General features: G+C 43.9%; 1 protein-coding gene across 1 annotated transcript in view; it reads right to left on the bottom strand.

The window, feature by feature from the left end:
* Positions 1 to 17,441, bottom strand: part of INVS (inversin) — a gene marked incomplete at its 5' end in the record, with an annotated part of 306,815 nt that overhangs the window by 158,461 nt on the left and 130,913 nt on the right. The window contains 2 exon segments of the mRNA XM_083377072.1: positions 7,142 to 7,251; positions 11,277 to 11,457. Coding sequence (XP_083233198.1) covers positions 7,142 to 7,251; positions 11,277 to 11,457 — 291 coding nt within the window.

Raw genomic sequence — 17,441 nt, 5'->3', positions numbered from 1 at the left:
GTGCGGATCGCCCTACCACCATTTCCCTGCCACCTGCTGCACAGATTGCGCTGCTGCCACTGTTATTTCCCCGACCTGCCGCACAGATCACACTGCCACCACCGCTGTTTCCTCTCCCCCCGCTGCATGGATCGCACTGCCACCACCACCATTTCCCCCAACCCCCCCTGCATGGATTGCCCTGATGCCGCCATTTGGAAAAGGCCTCTGCCGCCTAGATCGGCCGTGGAGGGGGTGCAAAATCACTCTGCAGCCATAAATCCGGGTGGCAGAGGCCTTTTCCAGGTCTCCAGAGCCCGGATCAGGCCGCTGGGGCACTGCAAAATTGCCCTGTGGTGTTGGTCCGAGCTTCGGAAGCTTGGAAAAGGCTTCTGCCTCCTGGATCTATGGCTGCAGAGCAATTTTGTGCCCCTCCCAAGGCTTATCCTGAGACCTTGGTCTGAGCTCCAGAAGCTTGGAAAAGGCATCTGCTGTCTGGATCGGCCATGGGGGGCTTTCCACGAAATTGCTCTGCAACCATAGATCTGGGTGGCAGAAGCCTTTTCCAGGCCTCTGGAGCCTGGATAGGGCTGTTGGGGCACTGCAAATATCACTCTGCAGGCATACCTGGACTTGCGCTGGCAGCTGCCTCCAGCATCCAGCCCTGATCCGCACAGCTTTTGTAGCTGACTCCCAATGGAGAGAGAAAGAGAGCAAGAGCGCAGGTGCAAGTGGAGAGGCGGAGGGGAGCAGCCTGGCCCCGCCTCCCTCTGGGGTGATGGCATGCATGCCCACAGGTCTGCCACACAGGTATAGGATCTCTGGCCACAGACAGGGAGTTGGCCTAGAAGACCTCCAAAATCACTTCCAACCCTCTTATTCTATATTCTATATTATTTTTTATCTTTTTAGTTTCATTGTTTTATCAATGTATAAAATACAAAGAAAAATAAATAAAATATAAAATTAAGGGAAGGAAAAAGAGAGGGGGAAAAGAAAATATGAGGTACATGGGAAGAAAAAAAAAGCATTGACTGTCGACTCTATTTAGCACAGTACAAGATAACATTATAGCCTCAACTTTTTATTTTGCACATTAGCATATAACTAGCCATTTCTATAACAACAAATCTTTCTAAGGAGCAACACCAAAGTTTCATTTTTTTATCACAAGCACAAATTCCAGAAGTGATATCCAAATAAAAAACATAATTAAATATATTCTCCTCTTTGAATAAAACAATCAATTTAACCATTTCTGCTTTATCTTCCTTGCTGTGGAAATTATATGTATTTCTATTTGGACTTAATAATCTTTATAAACTAGCACCATTTATATTAACAAATTTTACTGTATTCTTTCAGATTCTTTAATCTTAAAGGGAAAATACTTTTTAAAATCTATTTTAAAACATTAAACTTTTCTTTGAAAACATTTCTAAAATCAAAACATTCTAATACTTTCTCTTAACATACATGCTTTAAAATTCACTTTCAGACCAATAAAATTCCAACTAAGTCCAATTAACTCATTAAATTTAGCTCTGAGGTCTGCAACCTTTTTGGCACCAGGGACAGGTTTCATGGAAGACAATTCTTCCATGGACCGGGGGGGGGGAGGGGGGCTTCATGATGATTCAAGTTCATTACATTTATTGTAAATTTTCTAAATAGACAAACAAACAAACAAATAATGCACTTTATTTCTATTGTGTAGTGGGTCCGACACAAGAGAGACGCCAGCCAGTGTGTGAGTTCAGCACTTTATTGGAAGGGGAAGTGAACTGAGGAATGAGGGCTACCTGGCCTCCTTATATACCTGGCCAGGTAAGCTAACAGCCAATGGGGTTGGCCCTAGGTTTCCCGCCGAAACTGTCCAGGCCAACGCCCCCTGATGGCTGTTGCTATGCAGATGCCTGCATACATAACACCCCTCCCCCTTTAGAGAAGACCCACATAACAACAACAACATGCAACTACTATAACTATGAGTATATATATATAAAAAAACAGTGGTGTCCTTGTGTGAGGGTCACTTGCACACATAGTCCGACAGGTAGGCTGGTGTCCTGTGTGGACGGGTGGATCGTATGGGTGTGCTTGGCCCCTGGGCTTGGACCGTGGGTTCCTGAGGCCTTTGTGCAGGGCTTCAAGGAGCCGGCATCAGGAAGTCCTCCTCCTCTGGTCCCTGCCCTGTGACGTCCTCAGCTGGGTTGACCCCTCCTGGAGTGTGGTCCTCCTGTTGATCGTGTGCGTTGAGTTCAGGGACGTGTGTGACGCGCTCAGGGGTGTGTGTGACGTGCTCAGGGACTCTTCCTCTGAGCTGATCGATGTGTCGCCTTATGCGTCTGTCCCCCTCCACCCCAACAATGTACGAAAGGGGTCCTGTTTTCCCGACCACTGTCCCCGGAACCCAAGGATGTCCAGCCCCATAGTTCCTTGCCCAGACCAGGTCCCCCAGGTTGAGGACCCTGTGTGTGGGTGATGATGGCAATGGTGATGGTAGTGATGCTGGTGGTGATGGTGATGATGGTGATGATGGTGATGTTGCCCTACCGGTTTCGGCTGCTACCCGGTCTGGGTGTAGGCGGTCCAGCTTGGTGATGAGGCGCCGTCCCCATCGCAGTTCTGCTGGGCTCTTGCCGGTAGCCACGCATGGTGTTGTGTGTTGGGCTAGTAAAAATTTGGCCAGTCTGTGGTGCCAGTCCCCGCTGAGTGCGTCTTTGGTCGTCCTTACCATCCGTTCGGCCTGCCCGTTGGTAGATGGATGGAAAGGCGCAGAGGTGGCGTGCCTAATCAAGAACGCCTGGAAATCAGCAGCAGTAAACTGAAGCCCATTATCAGACACAATTACGTCGGGGAGGCCGTGTGTGGCAAAGAGAGCTCTGAGCACCTGGATTGTCCTCCCCGAGGTCATGTTGGGGACAGGGACTACCTCTAACCACTTGGAGTGACTGTCCACCACTACTAAAAATAGTTGACCCTGGAATGGCCCCGCATAGTCAATGTGAATGCGGGACCATGGCGTGTGTGTGGCCTCCCACCGGTGTACTGGTGCATGGGGCACTTCTGGCCTGGATCTCTGGCACGTATAACAGGCCTTGACCCGATCCTCAACCTCCTTGTCCAACCCGGGCCACCAGAGGTAGCTCCTAGCCAGTGCCTTCATCCTGACCACCCCCGGGTGCCCTTCGTGTAAGGAGTCCAATACCCTGGCGCGTAGTGCGGGTGGAATGATGACCCTGCTACCCCAAAGGAGGCACCCTTTGTGTGTGGAGATTTCATCGCGTCTAATGAAATAGGCCTGAAACTCTGGTCCCGGGGATTTGTCCTGCCACCCTGTGCAAACCCATGAGTGCACCCTGCCCATGATGTTGTCTGTGGCTGTGTGGCTGGCAATGTCCTTGGCAAGAACTGGGCACTCGGGTAGTTCCTGCAGGGCTAGGATCTGTGTGGCTGGTGCTGGGTCTGGGTCGTGTGTGTCTAGGGGGAGCCTACTTAGACCATCTGTGTGGCCCATCTCCTTCCCTGGCTTGTGTACCAGCTTGCAATTGTATGCTGCAAGGAAGATGGACCACCGGAGCATCCTGGGGGACAGAATCTGGGGGGTTTGCCTGTCTGTGGTGAACAGGCCCAGGAGGGGTTTGTGGTCCGTGAAGACAGTGAATTCCCTGCCATATAAGTAATCGTGGAATTTCTTGATTCCTGCCACGATTGCCAGGGCTTCTTTGTCTATTTGGGCGTAGTTTCTTTCTGCTCCAGACAGTGTCCTAGAATAGTATGCTATGGGGACTTGTGCCCCGTTGGGCTCAAGGTGGCTTAGGACAGCGCCCACACCATAAGGGGATGCATCGCAGGCGATACAAATGGGCTTGGACTCGATGAAATGGGTTACTGTGGACTTGTCTGACAGCAATGCCTTCAGGGCCTTGAAGCTCTGATCATGGGTGGCCGTCCAGGCCCATGTTGCCTGTTTGTCTAGCAGCCTGTGGAGCGGTTCAGCGATGGCTGCCTTGTGTGGGAGGAATGTATGGTAGAAATTCAGCAGACCCAGGAATGCCTGAAGCTCTGCTTTGTTCTTGGGTGTGGGTGCTAGTTTGATGGCCCTCATCTTGGATTCTGTGGGGTGGATTCCCCTGGCGTCTACTCTGAACCCCAAAAATTCTGTGGAAGGAACGCCTATGCTGCATTTTTCCTTTTTGAGTGAGGCCAGCTGTGCGCAGCCTTGCCAGAACTTCCCTAAGCCTCCCTGCCAGTTCCTCTGCTGATGCTCCTGCGATCAGGATGTCATCAAAATAGGGGCAGACTCCTGGAATGCCCTTGAGTGTCTTTTCAATAACCTCCTGGAAAATGCCGGGAGCAACGCTGACTCCAAACTGCAGCCTGTTCACCCGGAACGCCCCCCTATGGGTTACTATGGTTTGGATGTCAGCTGTTTCCCTAGTGACCGTGAGTTGCTGGTACGCCTGTGCAAGATCGAGCCTTGCAAAAATGGCGCCGCCTTGGAGAGTAGCGAGAACGTGGCTGACCGCGGGAACCGGGTAAGCGTGCGGGTTTAGGGCGCGGTTCACCGAGCACTTATAGTCGGCGCAGATCCTTATTTCCCCGTTGGATTTGAGGGGGGTCACGATGGGGGTTTCCCACTCCCCTCCATCTACAGGCTCTAAGATTCCCTGGGCCACCAACTTGTCTAGTTCGCGCTCGATTTTGTGTTTGAGTGCAAACGGGACTCGCCGCGGCCGGACCCTAACGGGGGAGACGTTCGAGTTAAGCTTGAACGATATGGGGGCCCCGGTGTACTTGCCTAATGACCCGTCAAAGACGTCGGCGAACTCCCGGCAAACGCTGGTTGCCTGGTTGCCGGGCCGGGTTCCCTGGCAGGCTTGGACGGCCCCGCAGGCCGCTTCGTGGGCTAGGATGGCATCCTCGGCTTCCTGGAGAGAGACCTCCTCTCTTTCAAACAGGCGCTCCTGCAACCGCCTGTCGCGTAGGCCGCAAATCAGCCGGTCCCGTAGTCGCTCCTCCAAATTTGTGAACCTGCAAGCGACGGCAGCTTCCCGTAGGGCGGCGAGGAAGTCGGTGCCGGTCTCGTCGGGGCGCTGGTCCCTTTTCTCGAATTGTGACCGTGCGGCCACCTTGGAGCGGCAGGGCCTGAAATGTGCGTTGAGCCTGGCCACGAGGTCTCGGTACGCGACGGTGTTGATGGCCTCCTGGGGGAACAGGTTCGCGGCGACTTCCAGCAGCACTGGTCCCCCAAGGCAGAGCAGGGTGGCCGCCTTTGCACCGTCCTCCGATATCTGATTGAACCGCATGTACAGTTCAACGTGAGCCAGGTAACGGGTCCAGGTTTCGGGGCGGCGGCTCTCGAATTCGTGGGGTTGTCCGACTCTAGCCATGGCAGCAGTTGGTCGTGGATGTGGCGCTTGGCGTTGCCGGTTCAGCTGGCGGTCGTGGGGGGAAGAAGGAAAAATGCCTTTCCCTTCAGCTCGCGGAGCGTTTCCCCAGTGACTTCAGCTCTTGGTCGGCAGCAATCCCACCTTCGTCGCCACTATTGTGTAGTGGGTCCGACGCAAGAGAGACACCAGCCAGTGTGTGAGTTCAGCTCTTTATTGGAAGGGGAAGTGAACTGAGGAATGAGGGCTACCTGGCCTCCTTATATACCTGGCCAGGTAAGCTAACAGCCAATGGGGTTGGCCCTAGGTTTCCCGCCGAAACTGTCCAGGCCAACGCCCCCTGATGGCTGTTGCTATGCAGATGCCTGCATACATAACAATTTCTGTTATTATTACATTGTATTAGATTAAACCAGTGACTTTCTGCTTCTAAGAAAGTGGGAAGGAAAAGAGACAATCCTAAATTCAGCCTTCCAGCAAAACAAACCAAAGACACAGCATGGTGAGGAACTGCTGAGAAAAAGAGGAGAGAGAGACCAAACCAACTTGGCACTGCACAAGTCCAGCAGTCTTGGAAAAGGTGCAAATGAGAGAGGGATTCCTTTGGAGACACAGTGCTTAAGGGGAAATGTAGCTTCTCCCCTCCCCCCTCTCCCATTGCAAGCCAGGTAGAACCATGTTTGGCTTGCAAACTTGGAGAGCTGCACAAAGAAAGGAGGAACACACACACACACACACACACACACAAATACACACCAAATTAAACCAAGAAAAGCAGGCAGGATGTTGCCAAAACACGAGGCACCTGGAACATCAAAACAAAAGCAAAAAACTCCATTTGAAGTGCAAGAGAGCCTAGCAGTCTTAGAAAAGGTGCAGATGAGAGAGAATTCCCTTGGAGATGCAGTGCTTAAGGTGAAAATAACTTCTCCCTGCCCCTATTTGCACCCCAAGGAAAAAACATCCTCACACTCACACATACGTAACTTGGGAGGGGATCCCTCTCCAACAAGGCTTTGGGGAAGCCCCGGGTTGGAAGCTAGGCTGGCACGCACATGTCTTGTAAACCTGGAGAGCTGCACAAACGGAGCATGAGCCCAGCTAAGGTGCTGGAAGGGGGAGAGGAGGAAAGTGAGAAAGAAGAGGAGGAGGAGGAAGAAGAAGTAGCAGGAGAAAGAGGAAGCAGGACCAAGAGGAGAGAGAAGGAGGCAGAAGAAGAGACAGAAGAAGAAGCAAGAAGAGGAAGGACGATGTTGCAAGCCAGTTGCAAGCGTAATTGCCAGAAGACCTTTGCATTGAGCAAGACAGCTTCTGCCCACCACTCTCCCACCCCCTGCCCAGACCCCTGCAGACTTGTCACATGCCTGGAGGTAGAAGTCATGTCTTCAATGCACCTCCAGCTGCATGGGCCGGTTCCTAACTGGCCGTCGACCAGTATCAGTCTGCGGACTCGGGGTTGGGGACCCTCAATTTAGATCACTTCCTTCAAGTTAGCCTCATAGAATAATTTTTTCTTCTTGTATACATCCATATTTTCTATGTTTTAAATATATCAAAAAGGAAAACAGTTTGTCTCAGAAATTTTTCCAATCAAAAAGAACATTGGAACAAAACAAATGATAGCAAATACTGTACTACTTTCACCTTAAAAAATACTGTTTCTTCACAACCTTTAATATGAAAAAACACAGCCTTAGTAACTAGGCCAATTAAAAAGATTCAATGTTATTCAGGATGACATTTTCAAATAAACTATTTATCTCACTTACAGAAAAGTTGCTTTGTGCTGCATAATGTAAAGGTGTTGCCCCTTGACTATCAGAAAGGATTGTTCCAACTTTGTTTCTTTCTAAAAGAACATGGACAATCTGTGCATGACCTAAAATCAAAAGCAGAAAAAGCACATATTTATGAACTATAGGTAGTCCTCGACTTATTTATTTATTTAATTGGATTTATATACCGCCCTTTCCCGCAGGACTCAGGGCGGTTTACAGGGTATTTAAAACAAGAAATACAAAAGTTAAAAACAATTAAAAATAATTACAACAGTCCCTGAAAAAGTAAAAAAACCCAATTAAAATTAAAATTAAAATTCTCAGCCTGGGCCAGAGAGCTCGAAGAGCCAGGTCTTCAGGTCCCAGTGAAATGTGCGAAGGTCAGGGGCAGTCCTAAACTCCATGGGCAGCTGGTTCCAGAGGGCAGGAGCACCCACTGAGAAGGCCCTCCCCCTGGGTGTTACCCGCCGGCAATCTTTTACGATCTTTTATGATCCCAATCAAGCCCAAAATTTCCACTGTTAAGCAACAGTTCTTAAATGAGTTTTACCCAATTTTTAAGACCTCTCTGGCCACAGTTATTAAGTGAATCACTGCAATTGTTAAATTAGTAGTGCAGTTAAATGAATCTGGCTTCCCCATCGACTTTACATGTCAGAAGGTTGCAAAAGATGGTCACATGACCCTAGGACACTGCCACCATTATAAATATATGCCAGTTGCCAAGCATTTAAATTTTAATCACATGACCATGGGGGTGCTGCAAGAGTCATAAGTGTGAAAGATGTCATTTTTATCAGTGCTGTTATAAATGAATAGTTATAAATTGAGGACTACCTACATTATTATTCTAATAGATGAGCATTATATTTTTCTCTTATGAGAGAAATTAAATCTAAAAGTCTAGTTTAAATAATACTTAGTTTAATTAAAATTAGGAACTGGATCCAGACAAAATAAATATGAGATGCCTAATTCTAAGATTATCTATGAGCCCATTGGAGATTCTGGCAAACTTCATTCAGCAGAGATCTGCTTAGGTCACAGTGCCAAGCAACTCTTCAAATGAATGAAATGAATGCAGAGGACCCTCTGCTTAGAGGTTCGCCTAATGGAAATTGAAAAAGAATGTTTAATTTTTAAATAAAACTGCATGCTGCACAACAAGGCACAGTCTCTTTAACACTCTTTAACCTTTCCATGTATTGTAGAAAATGAATGTTGGGCAAAACATGCCACAGAATAGACTTTATTCCCCATCTTTGAGGAGATGGGACATGACAAGCGGGGGGGGGGGACATTAAAACAGGCACTTAGTGATCCAGATACAGAGGTAGGCTGAGATAGAATCTTTCTAAGTGCAAAGGTCAAATTTGGTCACACAATTTCCAGGTAACATGAGTTATCAAATAGCTGATTTTACCAAAGAATAACAGTGTTCACTTTTTCTCATTAGTTCTTTAGGAATTTATAAGAGTAAATATATGAATACTCCCCTCAATGGAAATCTCTGTGAATGAGGGGCAGATATAAAGCAACACTGGTTATGTCTTTGTATTTTGACTCTTCTATTGACATATCTGTACACCATCACAGAGAACCTTAAAATCAAGAATTGTAATTTTTATAGGAACAATTTATTTGCAAGTGAGAGTTGTAAATTCACATGGTAAATAGCAACATCTTGTTGATAACTTACTGGGCATAGCATTGTTAATAAAACAAAGTGTATGAAAATGAATATTGGTATTATTCCCTTTTATTGTTGCTGTTATGATTGTATGTAAACTTATATAACCTTTATATTTTTATTTGTTATTACTTGAACCAATATAACGCATTTTTATATTTGTCTGAGAGCATAATTATTTTATTATTAAAAAATGCAGTGAGAGCTTAAGCCCTAAACACTTTGCCCTTTAGTTGACTCCACATAACAAAACTTGCAATACCAAGATTATACATCTACCTCAACCAAACACCTGCACTGAAAAATGAAAACCTCATTCTCCAAATCAAATCCATAGGGGCAAAATTATTTTTGATCTCATTCTTGAAAATGTAATCCAAGAACAAACTCTTTTGATTGCTTATCCCTTTTCCAAACTGCTTTCCTAACTCAAGTGTTTTCCACCCTTTTTAAAAAAATATTTCTTCCTTCATTTCATAAGGAAATGAAGATATTTTTAAAAGTTACAGTTTGAAATGGCTAGCTTTTAAAAAGTCTGGTTATAAGATTCTATATAAAACTAAGTGCTATTGCATTATGAGGTAAGTCATCATAGTCTTTCATCTTGAAGCTTAGATATATCATACCTTGACTCTTCAAAGAGTTGCATTCTCTTTGTGGAAAGGCTAAACTGGTTTACAAAAATATAGACCAGTCCTCTGATCAAGTCCAGAACAATTGATTGTATAATACAGCATTCAGCTATTTATAAAACAGCAACAGCACTTATATACTGCTCCACAGTGTTTTGCAAAACCCTCTGAGCAATTTACAAATGTCAGCATATTGCCCCCCACTATCTGGATCCTCATTTTGCCAACCTCAGAAGGATGGAAAGCTGAATTAATCTTGAGTTGTTCAGAATCAAACTCCTGGCTGTGGGCAGAGTTATCTTGCAATGCTGCCTTCTAACCACTACAATACCATGGCTCCTTAATTCTCTAGAATTTTCAAGAATCAATGTATGGTATTAATGAGCCTTGGTGGAGCAGTGGGCTAATGCCTCCTTAAGTAACACCAGCTGCCTGCAATTAGTGCAGGTTCGCATCCCACCAGGCTCAAGGTTGACTCAGCCTTCCATCCTTCCGAGGTAGGTAAAATGAGGACCCAGATTGTTGGGGGCAATAAGCTGACTAATAATGCCGCTTGGGGGGCCCCAAAAGCCCTAATAAGCAGGCATATACATAGAATGAAGGCTACTGCTAAGCTTGTAAGCCGCCCTGAGTCTTCGGAGAAGGGCGGGGTATAAATGGAATTTTTTTAAAAAAATGACTGATTTGGCAATCTGCTTTTCCAGCTTAAATCCCTTCATAAAGCTCATTAAGGCTGTTCAAACTTTTAGCCCATATTACTAACTAAACCTTAAGTAACTGCATCTGCTCATATTTATCCTCTGCTGTACAGTTTTTGCTTTACCTACTAAGTAGCAATATGGAAATTATGATTGCAAGGATCCTCAAGTCAGATGTTTAATAATGTAAAACACTGGGTAGCAAAAGATTTTATGTTATTCAAAACAATAAATGAAGGGAGAAAATATGGCCTCTGTTTTGCTGTACATTTAATTATTCAAAATAACATTTTCTCATTTTCACCATGGCTCAAATTACTATGACTGGGTATCTACAGTGACTGATAATTCCAGCCATTAAGAATTGCCAATTCTATTCAGGGCAAATTGCATGATTTGTTGCTGCCTAAGATTAAATTTTGGAATGTTTTGAGATAGTTCTAAAATTTTGTGTGAATATTTTTAGAAAGTAGTGTGTTAAAGGAGTGCAATTTCTCAAAAGGGTGAAGGAGCCAAGACAAGAGGGGAATGAACCATTTTTTCTTTAATTTTCTGTTTCTTTCTCCAGCTACAATGGCACTGATGCTGTTATTGGGTACTTTTCAAAACTAAGAAGTGCTTCTCTCTGTGGATATAGACAACAAAATTAAGTTAACACTGGAAGAATCATTGATCCAATAGTGCTTACCCTACCACTGCTACTTTCTTAAACTCTGTGATTTATCTGAATAGTAGGTAGAAGAGAAAATGGACAGGATTTTAAATCTCTCCTTCATATTATCTCCTTCATATTCTGTGCTACTCAACTAACACAGAGAAAAATAGGTAAATAGTATAACAAACAATAAGGACAGTCTGGGGTCTTGGAAGATTCTGAAAGCTATACCCAACACAAGATCCATATATAGATAAATTAAACTGCATGAATCAATGGATTAAGTTAGTATAAGTTGATCTCATGATCATATTTTTTCTGTATTTTTCAAGGCAACCTCCTTACTACCAATCTCAGAATGCAGGGTCTTAATTGAGAAAAGCAATATTCCACAAAATTAGGTGACAAATATGCTCAAAAGGGTAAAGAATTTCTACCATTCATAATTTACCCAATAAAGCTGCCCAGTGAAGCGGAGTTCGAAATAAATTATCATAAGAAGACACGTTGCAACTTTCATAAGAAGTCAGCAGATCAACAACAGCTATATTCCCATCGGCAACTGCAAAATGGAGGGGAGTTCGTCCTTCATAATCTTGCCAGTTTAGCAGAGATTCAGTTGGTGCAGCATCCTGGTTTATAAAAAGGCCAGTTAAAAAGATACAGTGAAGTTTTAGAAATGGCAATAGGTATTTAAAAAGTCCTATTGGAGTTCAACCAGTAAATCAAGCAAGACACTATTTTAATTAAAAAATTATTAACTGTACCTACTGATGGTAATTAAATTTCTTCTTTAGAACAAAATTACATTTATTACTTAAGTACCATGAAATTGTATCACTGAAGTGTAGTAGTAAATTGCCAAATTTTGGTGTTGCCATTTTTAAAAGGCTTTTTGTGCAAAAATAAGGATAGACATGAGAATGAAATGCCTCTAGAAAGATGGGTGTTGAATACTCATTCCTATCCTTAAAAATAGGTTGAAATTGTGCTGCTGAAATTTAGGGCAAAACACCCAAAGTTTTGGTAATAGAATTTGGAGGTAAAATATGAAAATAAGATACAGAAATGGGAAAAGAAACTCATGGGGTATCAACTGGACGTCTCTATCATTAACCTGCCCAAGCTCCTCCAAAATCAAGAAAAAACTAGAGCAAAATTCTCAGTTTGTAGCTTTTTAATGGCACTTCAGTTGGAAAGTAAATTTGACTGATTAGAAGTTGTCCATCCATATTGGAGGTGGACACTATTTGTGCTTTAATGTTATCACATTTTACAATCTATACTTTTTTATTTAACATTAGTAAATTTGCATTTTAACCAACGTCTCTAGAAATTAAAGTGTCATGTTACTGATAAAATATAATCAATATATAAAGGTATACAACCAACCTCCATAACAAGACCTGTCCTCTGATGTTTATAGAAAAAAAATGTTGCTAGTAAGTGGACGGATTGAAACAGTTTAGCTAAAGGTTAATTTAAAGTCTCTTCCCACCTCCCTCCAGCTTTTGGTAACTCTTCATGCATTATACTGGATCAGTTTCAGTTTGTGAAACCCAGCAATGTGGAAAGTTGGACCTATATATTCCACCATGTTTCCTCTGGATCTTTGCCTAATCTTGCTTGTAATTGCTAGCTGGAAAGCTCTTAAAGGTATTTCAGTTAATATCAGAAATGCCTTTCTGAGGAAAGCAAGGTGTCTCAATTAAAACAAGCAATTATCAGGCCACTTATAAAGACATTGTGTTCTGAATGCCTCAGGGATGGACAATGATAGCCAGCCTCTAATATTTCATGTTTAGGTAAGGTGATAAAGAGAGTGGTGGCATCTAAGCTGTAGGAAGTCTTTGAGGAAACAGATTATTTTGATCTATTTGAAAATGGTTTCATAGTCAGTTGTATTGTTGATTTTTCCTTGGTTAGCCTAAAAGATAACCAAGATTTATTGTTTTGTAGTTGACAAAGCTGAATTGGAAGCCATAATTGTAGCTAGAGAATAATATATTTGTACTGAAGTAAGCAATTTGTTAACAGTAGAACTGAAATCATACATACATATTCCCTTATTCCCCCTCTTCTACTCATTTTGTATGACTTTTTCCAGGCAAATTTACATATTTTACATAACTGCACTTTTCTTAAATAATTTCCTGCATATCTGAGGATTACAGGGACATATAGTATAACATAACAATATTTCTAAAAGAATAAGGTTGGAAATATAATCTTTTTTTAAAAAAATGGCCACCTGTAATGAGGAGCAGCTTGCCTTTTAAATCAAAAGCCAATCTGATGTGCCAAAAATAGTCACCTGATCCCTGAGGGCCAATAAAAGAAAAGAAGGGTTCCATTAGATTTTGACAGAAGAATTTGATGTGGTGGGTTTTGGTGAGAAGGGTGGGTGGCGATCTGGATGAGAGGTTTTCCTTAGACAAGACTGAAAGTTAGTTTAGTTAGAATTGCTTTAGGGTTGATTTTTAAAAAACAAAAAACTACTGAATGTGTTGCATGTTTAAATTTATTCTCTCTTGATAACTTTATTAAAGTTTATTTTTTCTTCCAATCCTGGCCTTTCATTACCAATCTCAGTTTGGCTGAGCTACAGACTTCTAATTTTTGTTTTGATTTTCTTTTTTGTATTTAGCCAGACCAAGGATGAAATGAGGATTTCCTGTTTAATTCTCTCCTGTTTGTCTGGAGGCTTGGGTTGAAGGGAGAAGCTGGTTTATAATAAAGAGATGGCAACAGCCAGGAGACCACTCACTGTTAATCCATATGCACAGCTACCTCAGAACTGATGGACCACAAAGAAGAGGCTGGTTCCATCCTGAAGATGCTCTTTTGCCCTCATTATATAACCAACCAAATTCCATTGATATTTTTCTGTAATTTGTCTTTGATTATCTCCAGCATAATTAATACTTTATGAAGTCAATTGATCTCGCTTCTATTTCTATCCACAAAGGAATTTATGCACCTAAAAAATATGGATTTTATAATTTAAACAGAGGACAGTGGAGAACAATGATTATCTCCTTGCTTGTTTTTTTCAATATGCCTATAAAGCCCTGTCTCATCTAACTCCTCAGGAAAGCATGACTCTTGAAACAGTGTTATTTCAAAAGAACCTTTTACTGAAAGAAAATGATTGCAGAGAGGTCAGGCGGAATCTGAAGTTCCTGCATGAAAACATTTAATTAATTTCCCATTGTCCACTCCAACCCCACTGCCCCAGTCCATCTGGAGCCAATCCACTGGCATGAAGTTGTTGTGAGAACTCTGAGCCGAAAAGATGATAACAAGTTGTTCTCTGGTGCCGGGACCTTGGTAACAGGCAGAGGTTAGCTGGAAAGGAGTCAAACTAGATGGCCCTAAGAGGTTTGGGAACTGGAGGGGGTGCTGGCCATAGGGGAGAAACTACCTCTGATTTTAGGAGCCTGCAGTGGAAAATGGGGTGGACTTTTCTCAACAATTTTAGTAATCGTAACTTTACTGTGACTGGGTTAATTATTTGTTTTCTGGGGGAAGGCCCTACATATTTTGGCCCTAACTTTTTTGAGGGCTGCAAGGATTGTAGGAACCTTGTGGACAAACATACTCAGTCACCAATGTGAAATGGTTTAGGCTCTACTCTTTTTATTGGCTTGGGCCTTGTAAGTTGCCCTGGCCTTTTGCAAGTGCCTTGCGCACTATGGGCCAGGTATATTTTAATTGATCTATCCATCCTTTTAAGGAGGGGATTGTGGGGTTTTTAGCTGGCAGCTCAGGCATTGGTTTAAAATCTTGCCCCGTGGCCAGAAAGGTGTGAAGCCTGTGCTGGTGTGTACAGCGTTGCTGTACACTACTTCAGCAAATGGCAGGAGGTCGGTCCAGTTGTCCTGTTGGTAGTTAAGGAAGCAACATAGGTACTGCTCTAGAACAGAGTTCGTTCATTCTGTTTCCCATTCGTTTGTGGATGGTGACTAGAACTAAGTCCTTGGTCAGTTCCTAGGAGGTCCAAAAAGATCTCCAGAACTTTGATGTGAATTGGATTCTTCTATCCAAGATGATGCTTTGCAGTGCCTTATGTAGTTGGTAAACATGCTGAAGAAACATCTTTGCCAATCCTTTGGCTGTTGGAATTTTCTGGCAGGGGCTGAAATGTACTTGCTTGGAAAACAGATCACTCACTATCCAAATTACTGTGTTTCCCACACTTTCTGGAAGTTTCACAATAAAGTCAATGGAAATCTTTCTCCAGGGTACTGATGGCTCAACCACTAACTGAAGTAACCCTGGCATTTTTCCTTGCCTCCATTTTGTGGTTGTGCATACAGGGCAGCTGGAAACATAATTCTCAATGTCCTTTTTGAGCGAAGGCTCCTCAACTGTCTCTTGAGGAGGTGCAGTTTTTTCATGAATCCAAAGTGCAACACCAACTTTGAGTCATGACAGGTTTGCATGGTTTTTAGCCTCTGGTTGGCAGATACGTACAGTTTTCCACCCATCCAGGCCAGCAGTTCTGCCTTTCCATTGAACTTCTCTGAAGGGGGGGTGATTTTTGCTTCTACTGGTGAGCCCCACCATCACCAGCCCAGGGGATGTTTGCTCCTCCAGAGTCCCTTGAGGGGGCGCTACCATGGTGGTTGTTGCCCCTTCTAAAGCTTCAGCCATGCCCACTGCAGTGCTCAAGGATGATGTTTTCTCTCCTTTGCTCACCGACTGTGTCACTTGTTGTCCTCCATCATTTGGGCTAAGGTTTCTCATGCCTTCAGGTACTGGAAGGCTTCCATCATGGTTGCTTGCTTCATGATGAGGCTGGCATAGTCAGGTTCTTCCCCATTCCCCTAATCATTGTCCAGAGCCACCAGATTGTCTCTCCACCCATACCAGCCTCTGCCTCGGGTGACCCTCTCTTTCCAGTTGTCTCTCTTTCCCATGCCAATGGATCATCTCGCCTTAGATGAGTCCCCTAGGCTGGCAGCTTCCTCCGTCCATCCAGCAGAACTTGTGCTTAGCAGAGCTTAGCAGAGGCTTCTCCCCAGCACTCAACTTCTTCTTGATCGTTGCCTTGCTGAGACATCGGTAGGGCGGATGCCTCTCTGGGTTGATCACTTTGCAGATTCCATCTCCACTATCTCCTCAGGAAAGCATGACTCTTGAAACAGCATTATTTCAAAAGGATCTTTTACTGAGAGAAAATTATTGCAGAGAGGTCAAGCGGAATTTGAAGTTCCTACGCAAAAATGTTTATTTAATTTCCCATTTTCCACCCCCACCCCATTGCTCCAATCCATCTGGAGCCAATCTGCTGGCATGAAGTTGTTGTGAGAACTCTGAGCTGAAAAGGTGATAACAGGTTCTTCGCTGGTACCATGACCTTGGTAACAGACAGGAGTTAGCTGGAAAGGAGTCAAACCAGATGGCCCTGAGGACTCATTCCCCCTTCCCCAAATCCAATACAGATACATCAAAACAAAAGCAGAAACAATATAGAAACATCTTCAATCCCCAAGGAGGCCTTCCCCCTCCTCTTGGAATGGCAGCATTCTGGTAGGGACCTGACAATGCCAGTATCTCAGTAATCTCTGAATCAAGCTACCATCATGTTCTTGAAACATTTTTGGAAATTCAAAAACTTGCAAATGCTTAATTAGGTCATTGACCTAATACAGGTAAATTGGATGTTTGAATAAAGAGATTTGTAAGCTGTTCCTAGAATTTATTTGGCTGCAGAACAATTAAAAAAAACTTTAAGCAGAAGACTGACAAATTATTGACAAATGCACAATGAAGCAGATATTTACACTGGATTTTGCATTTTTAATCTACCTAAAATGAAATAGATGGATTTTGATGGAGTTAAACGTACTGCTGCATAATGTTCCAAGTAAAACTGCCCTTTGCAAGCTTGGGGATTTTGTCAATGCTGATGTTGTTGTTATTATTGGAATAATTTAAGTTAAAATATTTTTGTTCATATTAGAATTCCAAATCTTTTCCACCTTCCACATTTTAGGAACTTTGTATTTAACAATGTACAGGTAGTCCTCGAGTTACGAGAATAATGGAGCCTGCCCATTCCACTTGTAACTTGAAAACTGGTGGGAGTGAATCTCGTACCTTGAACAAGGATCACTCCCTTGCTCATTAAGACACACGCAGCTCGTTAAGTGAACCTGAGGCATCTGACGGTGAGGAAGACCATGGAGGGTCGGACTCACCTTGAAAAGATCCATTTCCTCTCTGCCATGGTTCCTTCACCTGAGGCCCTTCTGCAGCTCTCCAGCGGCCTAATCCGGGCACCGGACGCTCTCTTAAGGCCACTGCCACCCAGATCTGAGGCTGTGGATGCTTCCGCAGCCCTCTGGAGGCCCAATCCAAATGCTGGACACCTTCTCCAGGCCGTTGCAACCCAGAAATGGGCCACCGGACACCTGCGGAAACATCCTCTGGCCTCAGATCCAGGTGGCAGCAGCCTGGAAAAAGGTGTCTGGCACCCAATCAGGCCGCTAGAGGGCCACAAAGTATCCCCGGGCCTCAGATCCGAGCGGCATCAACATGATGATGATAACTTTATTGTCACTTTGAATGTACACCAATCGGCATACATCAAAATGAAATTTCGTTGCAT

The sequence above is a fragment of the Vipera ursinii genome (assembly GCF_947247035.1).
Source record: "Vipera ursinii genome assembly, chromosome: Z".
NCBI classification, from domain to species: domain Eukaryota; kingdom Metazoa; phylum Chordata; class Lepidosauria; order Squamata; family Viperidae; genus Vipera; species Vipera ursinii.
The sequence above is the reverse complement of the archived record's forward strand: the minus strand, read 5'-3'. Positions and strand labels throughout refer to the sequence as shown.